The sequence below is a fragment of the Bidens hawaiensis genome, unplaced genomic scaffold, assembly GCF_021521415.1.
Source record: "Bidens hawaiensis isolate Kalapana, Puna unplaced genomic scaffold, B.hawaiensis_p1.1 tig00013978_1, whole genome shotgun sequence".
Taxonomy (NCBI): Eukaryota; Viridiplantae; Streptophyta; class Magnoliopsida; order Asterales; family Asteraceae; genus Bidens; species Bidens hawaiensis.
The window spans coordinates 468,017-487,609 of record NW_027492195.1 but is presented as its reverse complement, the minus strand read 5'-3'; the positions used below and the strand labels follow the sequence as shown (position 1 = coordinate 487,609).

At 32.4% G+C, this 19,593-nt stretch overlaps 1 protein-coding gene and 1 pseudogene across 1 annotated transcript; both read right to left on the bottom strand.

The window, feature by feature from the left end:
• Positions 1-3,993: 3,993 nt before the first annotated feature.
• Positions 3,994-4,932, bottom strand: LOC143545499 (LOB domain-containing protein 21 pseudogene; annotated as a pseudogene).
• Positions 4,933-14,088: 9,156 nt separating this feature from the next.
• Positions 14,089-19,243, bottom strand: LOC143545519 (uncharacterized). The gene is made up of 4 exons (XM_077037401.1): positions 18,701-19,243; positions 16,080-16,565; positions 14,691-15,203; positions 14,089-14,584 (listed from the first exon to the last, which is right to left on the bottom strand). The coding sequence occupies exons 1-4, from the start codon at positions 19,178-19,180 to the stop codon at positions 14,501-14,503; spliced, it is 1,563 nt and encodes a 520-aa protein (XP_076893516.1). The 5' UTR covers positions 19,181-19,243; the 3' UTR covers positions 14,089-14,500.
• Between the last annotated feature and the right edge of the window lie 350 nt (positions 19,244-19,593).

Below are 19,593 nucleotides of genomic sequence, written 5' to 3'. Positions count from 1 at the left end.
TTCATAAAACACTTAGACGACAAATTTTTTTTATTTTTATAAATCACCATTGAAATTTATTGGTCAGCCTTCTTAATAATATTAGTAGGGCCATTTTTACCGTTGGGGTCAAACTTGAAATTATTGATCAAGGCGGTTGTTGGCATACTAAATGGCTATTCATAAAACACTTAAAATGACTTAAAATGACAGTTTTTTGTTTTTAAATCAACATTGAAAATTATTGGTCAGCCCTTTTAATAATATTAGAAGGGCCGTTTTGACCGTTGAGGTCGAACTTTGAAATTATTAATCAAGACGGCCGTTGGCATACTGAACGGCCATTCAGATCATATCATATCGGACAAACTTTTATATATTCTTTTTAAAATGGTCGTCTATCTTTATCTGAACAGCCGTTTAAAACCGTGTGTGATTAGATGTTAGACAGTGGCGTACGTGTGTATAGACGACCAGTGTTTTAAGTTTACCTTCAGAAGGGTGTTGTTGAGCCTGGCCGCTTATTCCGCGTGCACCGCGGCGCCGTAGTCGCTCTATCATCTAACTTCTTCTGCTGTTGTTGGGACGCCATCTCTTGTGATGATTAACACTTAACAAGATCGAATGCTTATATATATACAGCCATTGAGTAGATAGATGTTGAGCAATTTGATTCGGTTGATCATGATGTGGTGGCAGAGGAGGTAAATTGGTGGCCACGTAAATGACGGTGGTTCGACACGTATGAGGAAGAGATTCTACAATTTCTAGTTCATGAAACAATATCATGATAGTCCTGTCTGTTTATTTAAAGATTTTCATGCAGGTTTTTGGATTGAGAACACATACAATGTTTTCAAAATATTAGAGCACTCACAAAAACAAACTTTCGTAAACTATCACATCTAACTTGAGTTTTAAAGTTTTTTTCAAAAAAAAAAAATAATAACAATATATGTATATGTTGTGTGTATACGGAGGAGTGGGGACCACCATCGTCCGTTTGCTCGTCTGTAGAATTAAACTTGGTATGTCGACATGAGGACATTAGCTCCGCTACAATACCCGCCCGTGCTTCTCTTTCTTCCGCCTCATTCCATGGTATTTTTGTTATCGTTGTGCATGCTCTTAGTAACATGAGACTTGTATTGACGACATGTCATCGGGATAGGCTATGCCGACGACATTTTGGTTAGTGTTGTCGCTAAAAAATCGACACATCAGAATCAGATTGTTATAGGTTATGTAATGTTACCGAAAAGTTATTTAAGTGAAGTGAATTGATCTCTTTCTATTTTCTATCTAAACATTTCTGCTATATTCCCATCATTTTCGTTAAATTCTCTTTCAAATAAATCAACTTTCTATCTTACCAATCTTTCAAGTTTCTACGAGTTTCTTCTTTTATTAAGTTCAAGAGTAGAGTAAAATGCGGTTTTTGTCCATGTATTTTGTTTAAATTTGTTATTTATGGCCATAGAGTTTCATTTTCATTGCAATCAACCTATAAACGATATAAACAACTGTACTAACATGCTTAGAATATAATGTAGAAAATAAAAGGTTTGTGTTAATGTATATCATAGTATCATACAACTACAGAATAAAAGTTTCTAAAGAAAATCTAAATTATATTTTAAATGAATATTTTTTTTTAATTAAACTACTTTTATATTTCATGGAAACATCCAAACGATTTACAATGAAGTGGCAGGTAAGCGGGCAACAAGCTGCGCCGCAACCCCCTTTTGGATAGAAAAGGATAGTCATGTCATCTTGTGTCATAATGATGATGTAATAGCATTGTCGACTCTTTAATTTCTTTTACTTTTTGAAAAGCAACTAGGATGGAAATCTTTTATGTATCAACTTTACTACTAGTTTGGGTTAAAATTGGCTACACAAACTTTGATTATTTACTTGATTGTTGTAAATACCATAAATTCATTTTCTTTTCAAATAGCATTATTTTGTGAGGGGTTATTTGCTTACATCTGAACGTAAGATGAGGAAATTTGATTTGGTCATTGTTTGGTTCTAAAAAGGAAAACATCAGAACATGGCAGAATTGGTCTAAATCGATCAACTCATAATTGATGCTGAATGAGAAAGAGGATGAATAAGATCTAAATTGATCTGACATGATTAAAACAAACTACCCCTTGTTTTCATTTATACTTTCACTTAAACGTTATCCTTTTTAATTTTTATTTATAGAAATCTTAAAAGTTTCTAATATTACATTTGGTGTGCCACAATATGACTTTCCTTTGATATACCACTATAACACTCTCCCCCGTTGTCCTACTTTAACATGATCCTCCAACATGCCTCAATAGTATATATCTTCCTTTGATGCCCAACTTTAGCATCCTCTTCCAATGTACCTATCACTTTCATATGGTAGGATCATGCACAATTTGTTTATGCAAACTATGTTGACACGACAAACTATTTTGACACTTTGCAGATGTGCTTGAAACTACGTGATAAAGAATACAAAGACACGAAATGATGGTTTCCTGTATCAGAAGAAATTATTGATTACATAGGATCCTAAAAGAGGAAAGAGATATTACCTGATAGTATATATCAGTGAAATGCATATATGAGTAATGTTGAATGCTACAATTATAAAGAAACAAGCTATATGAAAGTTTTTTACCCTTAAAAACATGAAAATTTGGATATATTGTAAATTTGTAATACTCGAAGGAAAGAAAAGGGCCGATGAAAGTGACATAAACGTGTTTGAAAATCATGGTGTGAGTTCATATTGTCGGAGATTAATGAACTTCGTGTTGTACATTGTTCTCTGTTGTTTATATTGTGTACCTGGATGATGGATTAGATAATATATTAAAACCTTCGATCTTGATTTCAATCTTCAAATAATCAGTAGCCTGGATTAATCTCTGAATCGTGTGAAAACTTTCAGATAAACCTTATTTCGCCGGTTACACGCGATTGATTTATCGGATAAAGAGATTTCTCTTGTTACTAGAATTGGATTTGTATGTTTCTTGAGAACCCATGAAGAGCAAAACATGGTAACCAACCGTATGTTCTATATCCAATCTATCGATCAAGTTACATGTATGTAGTCTCCATATATCTAATTAAAATGGATGTCATGGGTTTAAACCAAAACCCATTTAATTAGTAGCCAACAAGATTATCTAATTAGGCCCACGTTATTATATTAATAACAAAACCCAAATAACATTTAGAATTAAATCGAGCACGCACTCCCGCGTCACCCAACTCGTTTAATCTCTAACGTTATTTACTCGATCGACAAGTTAATCCAATACCCTAAAATACACGTTGATAACACTAAAATTACCAACAATAAATTACCAACATTCTCATCAAGCTTCATGATGAACATGTGAAAACCTCTTTGAATGTGAAGTATGTCAAATATTTGACTATGGATATATATTTCCTATGAATATTGAGAGACAGACTAGACTGACTACTTGACTAGTTCTCCTAGGGATGAAAAGGTTGGTGGATATATGCTTCTTGGAGGGGAGTTTTTGACTTAGATTTTGTTGAGTTTTAATTGATATGGCTTGATGAGAAAGTAATTTAATTTAGGGAATTGTGTGAAGAGCAATGTATTTTATTTTGGTATCTATATGACTGGAAGAGGATTTTGTTTCATATATATAAGAGTTGAATAATCTTTTAAAAATCGTTCTCCTCTCGCAAGATACTAGATGCACACAATTTATCTATCATATCAATCCATCAATCATACAATATACGGGCGTATATCTCAGTAACGGCATATATCATCATGTTGCATGCCCTATACCTGCATATAAAGCCATATACATGTGTATAAATTACAGCTTTACACGTGTGTATACAGTTATATGGCCGTATATCATCAAATCATACACCCATAATATATACGGTCATATAACATCAAAACAAATAGGGGATAACTAGTAACGTTTGGAGTTGTGTAGAGTAACTATTACTAGATATTATAGAAAAGGATAATTCGTATTTATGATAATTCTAACTTCTAAAGTGATTGTTGATGCAAAGAGACATAATGATCTATGCTTGTAACCATAAAAAATATTCAACCAAATATTGATTGCTTTATGCATAGAAGAGCACAATTGCACTTGGATAGCACATGGAAGGGGGACAAAAGAAGAGCATCTCTTTGGACAATTTTCCAAGATCAATAATTACAAATAAAATAATAAATAAATAAAGATAAAAACCCATCAATTCACAGTCTTATTGCTTCAAATCCACATAAAAACCAAAATTTATGCATGATCCAAACTAACATATAATTTCACAATGGATTATACTAGTTAAATCCCTAAATTAACAATGATACAAGAGGTTGGGAGAACACAAGGCTCTAGGTTTCATATACAAAGTTAAACATTCGAGTTTGACAAAACCGTCATGGAAAAGGGTGTTGATGAAACTCAGCGGTCAATCCACCCTGATCCACGACATATTCGTCAAAAAACGACATGTCAAATTCACCATCCAACATCAAGGATGGTGAAGTAGTGGAACAAGAAGCATAAGATGTTCTTGTGGAGCATCGAGCTAGTCGAGCTTTAGCCACGGCTAGATCATGTTGTAGTTGAAACATCCTATCTTGTAAAGACGTTATTGCACCAATGCACCCATATACAGGGTCTTTTAGTCGCTCTTCGGCCTCAAACACCAGGGAATCGACGGCATCTTGTCTTTGTGAATTGGGGACCTCATTTAGAATCTTGGTGACATTGCTTGCTCCAAAGACCTTGTGGACCTTAGCGAACCTTTTGGGTTCATTGGCTTGAAAATAAGGTGCCAAGAGGCAGTCGGAGGCGCATCTCCGTTTCATGAGCTTGCATGCTGCACAAGAAGAACTTGATCGTGGCTCTTGGCTTCTCATGGATTGGCTTTGTTTACCTCCTCCTATCTTTGCCAGTATATGTATATATAACGTTTGATAGACCAGGGATAAGCTGTGTTTAGTGAATCTTCCTACCCAAAGAAATACTTTGTGTTGCTTTAATATATGTGACTATCCATGTTATATATATAGTAGTTTTTTTTCTTTTTAAATATATATTATAACTTTTATTTTGTAAAAAAATGTGTGAAAGTTGAATATGGGATGGAACATAAATGTTATTCTTATGTATATTTACTTACACCCGCACGCACACACATACATATATATATATAATATATAAATTTAAAATATATACATATATATAATATTATTAATAAGATTAAGAATAAAAGTGTAACTTTAAAAAATCTAGAAATTTTTGCAAAATATTGTGTAAAATCAATTAGAAAAAATGATGAAGTGTTAGTTAAGAAAAGAAAAGTCTATTAGTTAATGTTATACAAAGTTGAAATAAAAAGTTAACAACCCATGTAATGTTATATTGTTCTCTAAAGTTTATGTGTAGGTAAACAAGCATTTCATCAAAGCATATATTACTAAAGTTTAACAAATAAACAATGTTTTTATAACTTCAAAAATTCCTTCCAAAAACTGCAAAAAATTCTAACACAACATGTAACTAATTCTCAGGATTTGCCTTTTGCTTTGTTGCAAAATTGTATCAAGTCGTTGACCATATCTCCAAAACGATGAGGTTAGAGGGGGGACATATGATGGTTCATCTTCATAAAGGAATGGATGAGACCAAGTGTGGCCTCATAAGATTAGATGGGTCATCATAGGTGTTCAAAAACTTTAAAAAGAAAGCAAAATCACATTAAATTGTGATTGTGCAGGGATGGGAACATATAGGGTAAATTCATAATTTCAAAATTCAAGACGGGTACTCAGTTATATGATTAGTTTTTACAAGTTTTATAGGTATCATACGAGTATGATATTATATATATCTGACCTGATTACCAGAATCATGCATATTCATTTACCCAAACTAAACACGTAAACATATTCTTTCTTTTTAGTTTATTTATCCTTAGGTAATAAAAAAAACCTATTACTTCAGTGGTGTTTTAATTAGTTTTCATTTTTCAACTTTCCTTTGATGAATTATATAAAATTTAGAATAGTAAGCAATATATATGAGAGTTAACTAAAGCGTATACGTGATACCAGTGAAGATAATCAATACCCGATGAGCATTGAGTAATCATACACTTGATGAGTATAAAACCAGATATGATAGATGTGATATAATCTGATTTAGCATTGTTATTATCAATACTTGTCTCATCATGATCCTATTTGAATTACTTTATAAAATGAGCCTCACAAGTCACAACCAAATACCTAAATTCATAAAGACCATAAAGTTGATGCATCCACAAGAAGGAAGCTTATAATGCCCTCAAGCCCCTACAAATACATTGGTTTAGACACCTACAATCGCTTGTTTGACCCGACCGAACATCTTCGCTAAACCATTAATTATAATTAAATAATCTTTAATTGTCAGTTTTAACCAATTATATAAGAAAAGTGAGTGAAACATATTTTATGCATTGAACAACATAACAAAAAATTGAAGGTGCCAAAAATATTTGGTCTATAGTGATCTCTTTTTACAACATCACTACTAGAAAACTGTTGTTTTTCTATGCATATTTTTCGTAAAAATGTGTAAGAAACTAGGGCTGTCATAACATGCCGTACACAATACGATAAAACACGATGACAAGTTGTGCTAAACACGATACGATAACTAATCATGTCATTTTTTCTAAACACGAGCACGAACTTGTTTAGTAACAGGTTAACCTGTTAAGACCTGTTAAGGGACTTGTTTAAAGACACAACGAATAATACACGTGTAACGAAACCAAAATTTTCAAAATTAGCATAAAAGTCTTAATTAATAGATAATCCATAATGTATTTGAAACAAAAAACCACAAATCCATAACATACTTGAAACAAAATACGACAAATCCATAACATACTTGAAACGAAAAACCATAAAAAATTAAATCACAACATCCATATAAAATATAATATAGGGTTCAGACGGGCATTAATGAAACGTCGTTTTTAAGTATGACTTTAGGAGTATACATATATATATATATATATTTTAAAATAAAAATCTACACATGTTACTAACAGGTTAACATGTCTTTAACCTGTTAAGCCGCAAATTTAAACATGTCTTAAACAGGTCGACATGTTTAAGACACGAAATCTGTTAAAACTTGTGTCGTGTCATGTCGTTTAACAGGTTTGTGACATAAATTGACGGCCATAGAAACTACAGACTCTGTAGCATTGACAGCAAAACGAAAATTGACAGAAAATACGTCGTAAGAAACTTTTTCTACGTATCTTGCGAAAACAGTAAGGTCATAAGAGAGGAAGATGGGATAGGTTTTAACAAATGTCGGGGACTCTCATCCCCTTTTCGAAAGAAAAAGAAAAATGAGAGACCATCGACTAATAAACTTAATTAAATACAAGAAATAATAGTACTATTAAGTATAAGCTTTTGTATGACATAATATGTTTTTACTATTTCAATAATATACTTTCCTTATTAAGTAATTAAAATACCGCGGCTTAAATTATATATAAAAAGATATTTTCCAAAAATGAATTGATTAAATTATAATGTCATTGTTCTTTGCATTTAATCTACGTTGAAATACTATCACAATATACAATTATAACATTAAAGTATATTTATGATAGCACGTGTTTTTGTAGGAATTAAATTCCTGAACACAGACATATAACAACTTGTAAGTTATAAATACTGAGTTGTAACAATGGTCGTTGGATTTAGACACAATGGGTGGATTAGATCGTTTCAATAATTTTCTTTTTGTTTGCGGTTATTTGCTTAATTTTTTCTGTCATAACCAAATTCAAAAGCAGAGTTTTCAACTTTTTAAACGTTGATCACATACCGACTGAAAAGTAGAGGTACTTTTCTCTAGCTATTTAATTACATACATATGGGTGTGATCAAGTATAAATAAAATTAACGTACTAAACATATAAAATAATTAGAGTAATTAAGTTATAAAAATAAAATAGGGTAATAATAATTAAATTAGTTCAACAGTTTTAGTATATTAATTATTACTTTAGTGTTAACATAATAACATGATTATGGAGGGATAATTTGAGAACTTGATAAGTTATAAGAATTTTAAGAACTTAATATAGACCACACATTAATTAAATGAGTATATAACATGTGGCTGTGATTAAATTTGAATAAAAATAAAACATAAGAGAAAACACAGATTTTTTTATGATTACGCAAGTTTAAATGTTAGTTACACATATGTAAAAAGTTGATTCGGTGTGTAAAAAATACTGTAATTTTTTTACGTTACTTACACTTATATATTACATACGTGTAAAAGAATTTAAAAAAAATTGTTACGTTAAGTTCTTTCAAGTTATTAAAACTCAAAGTGGACCTCAAAAGAAATCAATCCATATGATTAACTTATATTCTTATTGCTAATGTAATCCTTAAACTTTTAATTTTTATATTATTTTGAACATGGTTGTTAAACGTGACAAATTTGTTAAATATTTAAATTCATTTATGCGGTTATCAGTTTGTAAAATTAAGAAAAAATCGTTCAATTTGATCTTAAACTCTAATTTGAGTGAGACGAGTTGGGGATGGAGAATTGGTGAGCACGACTTCAAATTATAAGCCATGAGATTTGGTTGTTGATAATCATGTTAATTAATTAGGTAGTGATGTTTGTACTAAACTAGTGATATTGTGAATGAACGTAGTATCATTTCGGCTTTTGAAGCATTTGTGATTTAATCAGGAATGAGAACAAGCAAACAAACGTGGTTGTTTATATACATGATATAAACAACCAACATGTATTACTTTAGTCTATGAACAACGTATGCAAAACAATTTGATAACAGTTAAGGGCATTATTGGCATTAAAACTTTTGAGTGACTTGTATCCAAGTTTTAGAATGAAAATCGTTGGCTTTTTTTTAGCCATTTACACTTTTAAATTTTTAATCACTATGTGATCACTTTAAATAAAATTACTTCTATAATCCCCGTGTGCATAATATGATGCATTGGTCCATAAGAAATGAGTTGTCTCTTAAGCCATCAATGTATTTTGAGCTTGGATGAGAGAACTATATCTGCAGAAGTAATATCAGGATGGATGAAACCTGAGAAGTCATATTCACTTAGGTAATAATAAACAAATTCGTGAGTCATTCATGAAGAAAGAAGACAATATTTGTATGTGATAACTCGGTGTTGCATATAAATAAGGTTTATTCAATGTCTCGTATTAGCGGTTTCATATTTTTTTTAAAATTGTGGGTTCTCTCAAAAAAAATGTTGGAATTTTCTGTTATTATAAAATTTGAAGCAAATCATGTTTTTGAAGATTGTATGTGCTTACAAGTCATATGATTTTCATATTTTTAAATAAAAGATAATGAATTATGTTAAAATTTTAACGACCTAATCCATAATTTGAGTAAATATGAATGTTGTGTTTCCGGGTTTCACATACTTAAAGAAAGTAAAGAAATGAAAAGGAGGGAAAAGAATGTACTTTTATGTTATGGAGTTTTATTTAAGGAAAGAAAGTGAATTAAAAAAGAATATTTGTATTCCTTGGTTTTCTTTAAAGAAAGAAAAGAAAGTAAAATTAGGGGAATGGTGAGAAAGCAAAAATAGGAGGTTTGGTTTCTTTCAAATAGGAAGGAAAATTGAAAAGGGAGAATAAAGGGAAAAGAGGAGAAAGGAAAATGAAGGAAATTTTTTTCCTTTTCTTTATTTAGTTATACCTAGCTTTAGAAACCCGTGTATTACACGGGATAAGTTAATGTATAAATTACAATGAATAGCTTAATAAAAATTAAAAAAAAAGATAATTAAGTCTCTTTATATTATTTAATTTTTAAGACTTTGTAAAACTTATTAAACATTGAATATTTGTTAAAAAAACTATTATAGTTTTCTTAGATGTTTCAAAAAATGAATGCTAGTGTATATTTTAAACATAAACTCTTTTATATACATTTTAATTTTAAAGAAAATATCTTTTATGACACGTAATTATTATATCAGTATTTTTTATATTAAATATGTTTACAATATAATTTATGACATTAATAATTCAATCAATGGAGATTGACCAATTAATACAGTATGTTTAATTTATAATCAATACTATATATTGAAAGAATTTTTTTTCTTTTCCATAAATAGAAAAGAAGTGATTTTGACGATAACTTGATATTGAGAATTAATCTTAGAATGTCTCGTATCAGAATTATTTTTTTTTATTAGTATAGGTAGATGAAATCAGAAACATGGAGAAAGAAAAAAGTTGTAATTTAGTCTTTATAATACTTTAATAAGTATATTATTTAATTAAGAGATTTTTATTACTTTTGTCCATGTTGTTATAATGCCGATGCATAATATGCCCCAAAAGGTCATATTAACATATTTGAGTCTATGTAGTTTAAAAGCGGGCAAAAGTGAGCCCTTCGTTAAATGGTCGTGAGGTTTTCCATCCACGGCAACAACAATTTGGTAAACAAACCCTAACTTGAAAGAATTATCGTTTGAGTCCATTTAATTTATGAGGTATTCAGTCAGAGTCCCTACACCTCCATCTCCAACACCATCTCCTTCATCTCCACCAATACCACCACCGCCACTACCACTATCACCATCACCTCCTCCGGTCGCCACTACTAGAGACCACCCCGATATTAAGTTATATATATATATATTCAAAAATAGAAATTAATCTTTTTAGCCTTCTTACACGTTTTCGCCAAGCTATGTTACATTTATTAACTTTTTCAAGTTGAAGAAATAATAATTCAAGTGTATTAAGTCTAAATTCAACTCCATGGTTTTGACTTTTATAGTCATAGAAGTTGAATAATTAAAGAAACGAGGTCAAGGAATGAAGCGCAAAACAAAGATCATGAAATATTGTTGTAGGATGTGACTTGTCTAATGTTCGACTCTTCTGTTATGTTTTTGCATAAAAATCATGTCTTATTTTTTATACTTACACTATAATCTTTTTGCATAAAAATCATTTTCTTCATACAAACCCTACAACCCACTGTTAAATTTTTTATCTGAAGTTACGAGCTGAAAGGTAAAATCGATATATTGTTTCGGATCTTAATTTGATGGTAAAGCCTAGCTAGAAAAATTGAAGGTCTCCGGAGACAGGAAAACAAGAACCTAGGGAAGTAGTAGTTTGTTTAAGATCATGACCCGCGTCTCTCATTATAACAGTATTACCATCGTTACTTTTTTATATAATGTAGCCAACACTTTCTAGAGTAATATGTACAACATTTTGGATCCCTTTCTTTTGAAATTATATTCTCATTAAAAAACTAAATGCGAACCAGGGATGCAAACTGAATGTTTGTACATCACTGGGATGTAAAATAAACGTTAAAAGGGGTATAATAGTTATTTCAGGATTCCGTTAACGGTCATTTGACCGAAGGACTCACTTTTACCCTCTTTTAAACCACAAAGACTTAGCAGATATTTGACTGAGACATATTGTGCATCCGTGTTAAAACAACATGGACGCAAATAATTAAAATCTCTTTAATTAGTTTGTAACATCATTTGTTATATTTATGTCATAATTTAATAACCAAGAGAATTTATTTTATGTTCCTTATATCATTGTTGGTGATAGAACTGGAAACCACATCATAAAAGTGATCTATCAAATCATTCATTGTTTTATGGATTATCAAAGTTGATGTGTCGTTTTGTCAAACTTTGGTTATATTGTACTTTGTGATACAAAAATTAAATTTAATTATAAAAAAATCATATTCCATATCAAATAAGATTTCACAACATTCATAATATTATTATTGTTATTATTATTATTATTATTATTATTAACGGCTAATTTCTATTTTCTCAAAGACTTGAACTCAAGACCACCTAACCCATTGGTATTTAAAGATTTCGCCTTACCAATAAACCACCAACCCTATTGGCATCCATATGATAGTTGATTCATATTAATCGAAATAGTTAAGGTTATCCACTCACTTCTCTATTCGGATTGACTCTATAGAACCTCGAATCAAATTAAGTTTAATTGAGCTCAAGCTACAAAATAACTTAATAAGATAGCTCAAAGTCTTGAAATCCTTAGTAGTGTAATTATTTATAAATTATATAACAATGATACAATAACTAAGTAATACTTATAATGTTTTGTGTGTGTGTACACACGCACATGATAAAAGAGTAGAGTATGAGTTGAGCTCGAGCTGCTAAATGACTATGGAATTGAGCTTAAACTTCAGACATAGGGCTAGGATATAATCGAGCTCTCTTTAAATATAACAAGTGAAACTCTAATGTAAATGAACTTGGAATCAGCTCGGCTCATTTGCATCCTTAATATCTATCTAGCAAAAGCTTCACATCATTCGCGACATAATAATAATAAAAGAAAAAGAAATAAATTGGAAAGAAAATAGTTAATTGTGGTTGGCAAACAATTAGGAGAAAATAAAGTGAAAAATAAAAATGGTCATTTCAAAGGGAGAGTGGGGGACTGAGGGAGATGATGGAAAATTAAAAAGAGAAAGATAATGGGCTTTGGGTTGGGTCCTGGGCCCTGTTTGCTAAACTCCTTCATACTGTTTAATCACCACGCGCCACCCACCAAGATTCTAATATCAAATCAACAGATCGTTGTGGCCCACCTATCATCATCACTTCTCATATCCCATCATCACTGTCTCTCACGCGCTCATTTCAAATGGGCTAAAGCCCACAAATACAATGCTCTCATAAGCCCACTCAATTACACGAGCTCAACTGAGTACTGACACTTCACTTTGGTAGTTTGGTTACATAGAGGTGCACATTTCAGTTAACCGGTTTTTTTCGTAACCGGTTTTTTTTAATACCCTAACCGGTTAGACCGGTTAATCAGTTAGGTTAGTAACCGGTTTTGGCCATCTGCAGAAGCGGTTTTGGCCGGTTAGGCCGGACCGGTTAACCGGTTTTTTATTAAATAATAGTTAAAAATATCGGTTAACCGGTTTATAACCGGTTTTGAAATCAAATATATAAACCGGTTACTAACCGGCGGTTAGGATCGGTTAGTAACCGGTTAGAGTTGGACCGGTTACTAACCGGTTAGAGAATCGGTTAGAAACCGGTTAACCGGTTAGGATGTGCACCTCTAGTTACACACTTGTACTGTGATCGTTGGTATAACATTGAAGAATACGAACCAAGAAAATATCAAAGAATTAAGGATAATAAATTATCAATCCAGGGCTTGAGTTCTAAAAATGTAAATCGAAAAACTATGCAATTTTAAGTTCGCTTTTTGAAGCGGGTGCAGAAGGTGGTCCACATTGACTCGCAGAGCCCGAGGAAACAAGGATTGATATTTAGTAGAATAAGTTTTGCGATTCAAAAGGGGATAGCGGCGCAGCTTGTTGCTCGCTTATCCAGCATCCAGATGCAGCTTGGTTTTTGTTAATATTATTAAAATTTACTTGAAAAAAAATAGCGTGTTCAGAAAAGTGAAAACGATTAGAATGTGATTCCACCCGGGAGTAAACCTAACTAAAAAGAGGAAACCAATTATTAAAATTATCTTGAAATAGCGGCAAGACCGGGGATTTCTTTTAATGGTATCGCCAAGTGTCTCGTATGTAAATAACACATAAAAAGCGAGTATATGATAATATATAACTCATAAAAGTGAGTATCCAATAGTGACTCAAAAAGTTGTTTGGTGTCACATGTTATGTATGTAGATCAGTAGACTGACTGCCCTATCTTGAACCGAGAAGAAAGAGTTTACCAGTGGGTTATGATGGATAGTATAACGGATGATAGTATAGTAATTGATGCAGAGAATCAGGGATTCGGAACAATATGAGCGCCATTATTCACCACCTTTTGTAATACTTTGCGGCGTCATCATATACAGTCCTTTTGAACAATTTCACATCGACAATCTTAACATGTATCATCAAATTTGTTAGTTGACACATTTTGACCTGTTCTGCGTTATTCTGCTGCCCAATTCATTATCCAAACAACCCGTGCCAGATAAGTCAATATTAAGTACCACTGCTGATGCATTGCGTATAACGCACATAAGACAACCACAAAGACCTAAATACTGTCGGTAAACTTATGTCAAGTTCAATATGTTGTAAAACAGTTGACCAAAAGTTAAAGAAGCAATAACAATGAGATCTCAAAAAGAAAAAAGAAAAAAAAAACGAAATTGCTCACAACAGATAACATGATTCAAACAGTCAAAATGTTGACCATGTGGTCAAGATTGGGCAGTTTCAGCCAATCTTCAAACAAAGCAGAGCAGGTTATATAACTGAAACTGAGACAAATTATTATTTATCTGTATTTTCATGCACCGTGAATCCGTCTAAAACTTTTGAAAATTACAAGAACCAAAGAACTGTGGGTCCAGTCAACTCCATATCAGCAGCATTTGACTGAAACATGGTCCTAGATAGGTGAAGAAAAACTAAATTGCACACCGGTCTTGGCTCGATCATGTTCATGTTGTCTCAGTATGTAGCAGTAGTTGACCTAAACAGTTTAACCAAATAAAAAGTCACATAAAACAAAAGGATAATGTGAACTCAAAACAATTACCATAACTTTATTTGTAACCATAATGATGATGAAAACTAACCTCCATGCGAAACAATTTAGTCGGTACAATAAGCCCAAACCCCGCAGAGCTACGAAACGAGTCTTTATACTTTTGAAATGAAAAATCACGAAACGCATTCTCGGTTAATTTGGTAGGACTTCCAGCACAAGCAAACGCGTGTGCATGAATATTGGAATCTCTCAACACCTTTAGTGGGAGATCAAAGGAAAGATCAGCAAAAGCAGTAACTGCTAGATCTCCACCAAGAAAATCCCTTTCAGAAGTATCAGAATTTGCATCTTCAGAGTTTGGTTTGACTTCCCTTTTGGGCTCACTTGGGCCCAATCCTCTAGTCTTGAAGCCCAATAATGAAGTGGGCCCACCTAATGTGCAAACAGGAGAAGAGTTCCCACCCAAGAAGAATCGATCAGGTAAAGATGTAGGTCTGTTTTTGAATTCATTTCCCCATGGGAAAAGAACACCACCGGCAACTCCAACGTTTAGTGCAGCACGTGCAAAACCCAAGGGTAAAGCATAACGAAGGTCAAACTCCTGTGAAGAATAGTCAAAGTATTTATTTGCTAGAAAGATATATGTTGACTTTGGCCAACAAAAATGAAGAAAATCAGAATGTGTTTTACTAGAACAAAAAGTATCGACTTTGGTCAAAAAGATGCATAAAACTTAGCCCATGGGCATTTTCTTTATGCAGGTGTTCAATAAAAAATAGATTATAATCATTCAATAGAAAGTTTATTTATTTAATAAATAAACAAACGAATATGAACACAAGCCTCGTTCGTTCATTTAGGTTCGTTTACGTTCGTTCATTTACGCTCATTTATGTTCATTAGTTTACATGTGTTATCATTAGTTTATATATTCATTTTAACTTTTTGGCCCATTACAAAATAATCTAGTTTTATAAAATTAAAATATAACCAATTGCATTTTAGTCTAGTTATATGATACAAAAATACCACCAGTTACAATTTAGTCTAGTTTTATGGCTTTTTTAAGCCGGAGACAATGATGATCATTTTTACTTTTAATTGGTGTTTGCTTGGTTATGTTCATCTTTGTTCAGTTATGTCCATTGTTTACATTTGTGAACCGTTCATCTATACTATTAACAAATGAACATAAATAAATATGAACACGCTCATTTTCTTAACAAGCAAACACGAACAAGAAAACCCTGTTCACTTAATTGTTAGTGTTGGATCGTTTGTTTGGTTAAAGTTAAACGAACAAACACGAAGATGCCCCGTTCGTATTTATTTACTACTACTAGTCTACTACACTATAATTATTAATTTATTTTTATTATTATTTATAATTACTATTATAACAATTATTATGTTTAGAAAAAAATAAAATAAAATCAGTAAGAAACATGGAAAAACTTATAGTGAGATGATCACATACTTGTCGTATAAAACGCAGGCTTCGATAATCAGGATAGAGGCCACCAACTTGAGAAGCAGAAACAAAAGCAAAACCTTTAGTTGGTCTAAGAGGCGAGTTCCGCTTATCAATCTTAAAGGTGTATTTCAAATGTGATAATAGACTGTGTCCAAGTTGTCTCCTTATTGACCTAGAAGCCATTTGTGATGGATCAGTCAACGTATGCCAAGAAAGATTATATGCCAGGTCATGATGCTTGGTTGATAGTAGGCCCAAAGATAAGCCCAATGATTGTTCCTTGTAAGAGGAAAATTTCAGCCAATCTTGAGAAAGTAGGGATACGCGTGCCATAACAGGAGTGAATAATCTCATGAATCTCGGTAAAGATACACCAGCGCTGACTTCTGATGTTTGGTCCCACCCGTAAGATAAAGAACCGTCCCAAAGATCACCATAACCAAATAAGTTTTTGAACTTCAGTGATCCTTCAAGAGACCAAGATCTAGCCTACAAAATTAGTTGAAAAACACAGTGTATGAGAAATGTGAAGGAAATACACAAAAAGAAAATAAAATAAAATGTAAACATAGAAATATATTTCAATGAACCACCCACATAAAATGACTTAACTTTAGTGATTCTAGAAACAGAAAATAATAAGGAAACAAAAATGTGCAGTGGATGTTTATGCCAAAATAAGAGAAACTTTAAATACTAACTGAAATTTTAGTCTATAAGCTTTATGATAATTGTTTACTATCAACCGCAATGAGTTTTAACGATCATAAAAGTTATACGAAGGCAATTGGAGTTGGGAATGTATTCTTTAAGCATCTATCTCATGTTATTTATTTATGGAAATAATATAAGGAATTATTTATTCACATAAAAATGTGTTCTATCTAAATTTAAAAATACAACTTTTGAGTGTAATTTTTATATGGAAATGCTTTGAAGACTTTTATATGTAATTTATGACGACACCATTCTTTAAACAATATATTATATACAAAATGATGTGGTAAAGTCAAGAAGATATTAGAGGGGTTCTATGTGATAAATAGACACGAGTAGTATTATAAAATATAAAACATGACATAAGTTGTAATGCTACCAAATGGCTTTAAAATGCCATGGATTATTAAGTAGGGGTTAAGAAAGTAACCTTATCATAAGGCTACCAGGCTTGAAGATAGCCATATTGATAAACAATCCTAGGGCCATTTATTGCTATTATCATAAACACAATTTAATGTGATATTTTCATGAATCAAGAGTTGCATGCAAGAACATGACATTTCTTGAAAAAGTTTTTCGAATAACTATAAATATTATGGCATGCAGCTATGTGAACTTTAAAGCAACTTTATTCTTTATGCACATTTAAAAAGTGCAAGTTTGGAGATATAAACACAGGTACCATATAAGCATTGACACAGACAATAAACCATGAACACAGAGTCACAGACTACACTATGTGATGATATAAAGCAGATCAAAGAGCATGATCATCACAAAATAACATAAAGCTATTAATACCAACAGGAAACTTGTATGTACTGCAGAAAACTTGTTCTCGTTGGCTGGTTTTTTCACAGTAAAGTTAGCAGCACATCATGAAATACATAATGTTAACATATCCAAAGCACACTGATAACTTTGCCAACTGAAAGTCTGAAACTAGTATACAATCACACATAGCAAGTTAGCAACATAACAAAGGATTCTAAAATTTAACAGTCTCACAACTGCTCAGCTGTTAACCTCATGTAAACAAAGATCCTTCCATCAAGAAACAAGCCAATTGACTTACAGAAACACATATATCCTTGTATTCAAATAGGTGCAAAAGATTCACTGGGTACTTTTCTTTAAATCAGCCAATGTTACTCTTACAACTCTTACAAGAAACATTTGTCCTAAACATTATTCCTTTAAATACACCAGTTAATGAATACATAACTTAACTAGATAAGTTCATTGCAAACTAAATTAAATCAAAATATTTATCCTTCTAAACTAATCCACTCTAATCACATGTTACAAATTATCAAGAACATACTCTAATCACTCAATCAGCATAGCAAGTATAGACATAGCTAATACTCAAAATACAAAACAATATGTACACATAATATATGTAGTTCATTGTATCATTACACATAATAGGCAGTTAATAAGGTATTTCCCGTTCAAATATATGAAGCTTTTGATTTTAATCACAATCACCACTTGACACTCAGTCCTACAAATTCATATTAACACGCAAACTCTCATAGCAATACCTACAAGGCTACAATAATCACTCGTTTTATTACAAGAAGTAGATATAATCACATCAATTCAGAAAAACCTGGTCCCATAAATGACAACTCAATCCTGCAAATTGACTAACCCAAAACCTAGAAACTAAATAAGCATATAGATACTTGATCATGAGTTAAACAACTTATCTATCACTCCAAATGTCTACCTATAAATAAACTAGACTACAGTTTAGTTTTGCCTATCATAACTAGCAGTTTCTATATCTGATCCTAATACATTCACACAATATAAACTATGAATAACAGTAAACCCTAGACTGCAATCAGATCACACTAATCATCAACCAACATACTAACTAAGTAATCGTAGAGTACCTCCGGCTTCGTAAAAATACCGAGATCACCAGTGAGAGGGTTTTTAGCCTCGACAACTTCCACAACCACATTCGAAGTCCCAGGCAACTCAGGCGGTCCAGAATCCAGCGTAATATTCACGGCATCAAAAATCTCGAGCTTCTGAAGCCTCGCATTGGCAATCGTAGCGGCCTGAAGCAACTCCTGGACTGAGGTGGCGGTTTTTAGGGCTTGGATTTCAGCTTCGATTAACGATTCCTTAGTCTTGTTGTTTCCTTTGATTAAGACGTCGTGGACTCGTAACGGAACTCGTTCGGATTGAATCCGGTGGAATACTCCGTCCATTCTCGCTCGGTCTGCTCGCATTCGTGATTCAGGTGTGAGTAACGGTTCTTCGTCTTCGTCTTCTTCATCGAAATCGTCTTCTTCGTCGTTGTTGTTAGGTGAGTCTTCGTCGTCTTCTTCTATTTCTGAGTACGGCTTGTCTTCTTCTTTCACCATATTTCGATTTGGTTTGATGATGCAGTACGAACAAGCTCTGAGAGATGAGAGGTTAGACGTCGAAAGCAATAGAAGAACTTTAAAAATACCCGAAAAATTCCCTTAAAAGTGCACACTTTTAAAAAATCCAATCTATACCCTGAAAAAACCCGTAAATAGGGTTTTCTCAATACCCGATAATAGGGGTATTCGAATACCCGGTTATAAAATACCCGGTTCTATACCCGACCCAATTATTACCAATACCCGGTTATACCCGAACCCGGTTCCATACCCGAACCCGGGTATTTAAAAAACCCGATTTGTGCACCTCTACTGCTGGTAGAGGTGCATAAATCGGGTTTTCTAAATACCCGATTCCGGGTATGGAATAGGGTTCGGGTATGACCGGGTATTGAAAAATTTGGTTGGAA

Excerpts from the sequence above, each read along its gene's own strand:
- LOC143545519 (XM_077037401.1), bottom strand. The coding sequence starts at position 19,180 with ATGGTGAAAGAAGAAGACAAGCCGTACTCAGAAATAGAAGAAGACGAC. Across the intron at positions 15,204-16,079 it reads GCCTGCGTTTTATACGACAA|GAGTTTGACCTTCGTTATGC; the intron begins GTATGTGATCAT and ends TATTCTTCACAG. Across the intron at positions 14,585-14,690 it reads CTAAATTGTTTCGCATGGAG|GTCAACTACTGCTACATACT; the intron begins GTTAGTTTTCAT and ends TAAACTGTTTAG.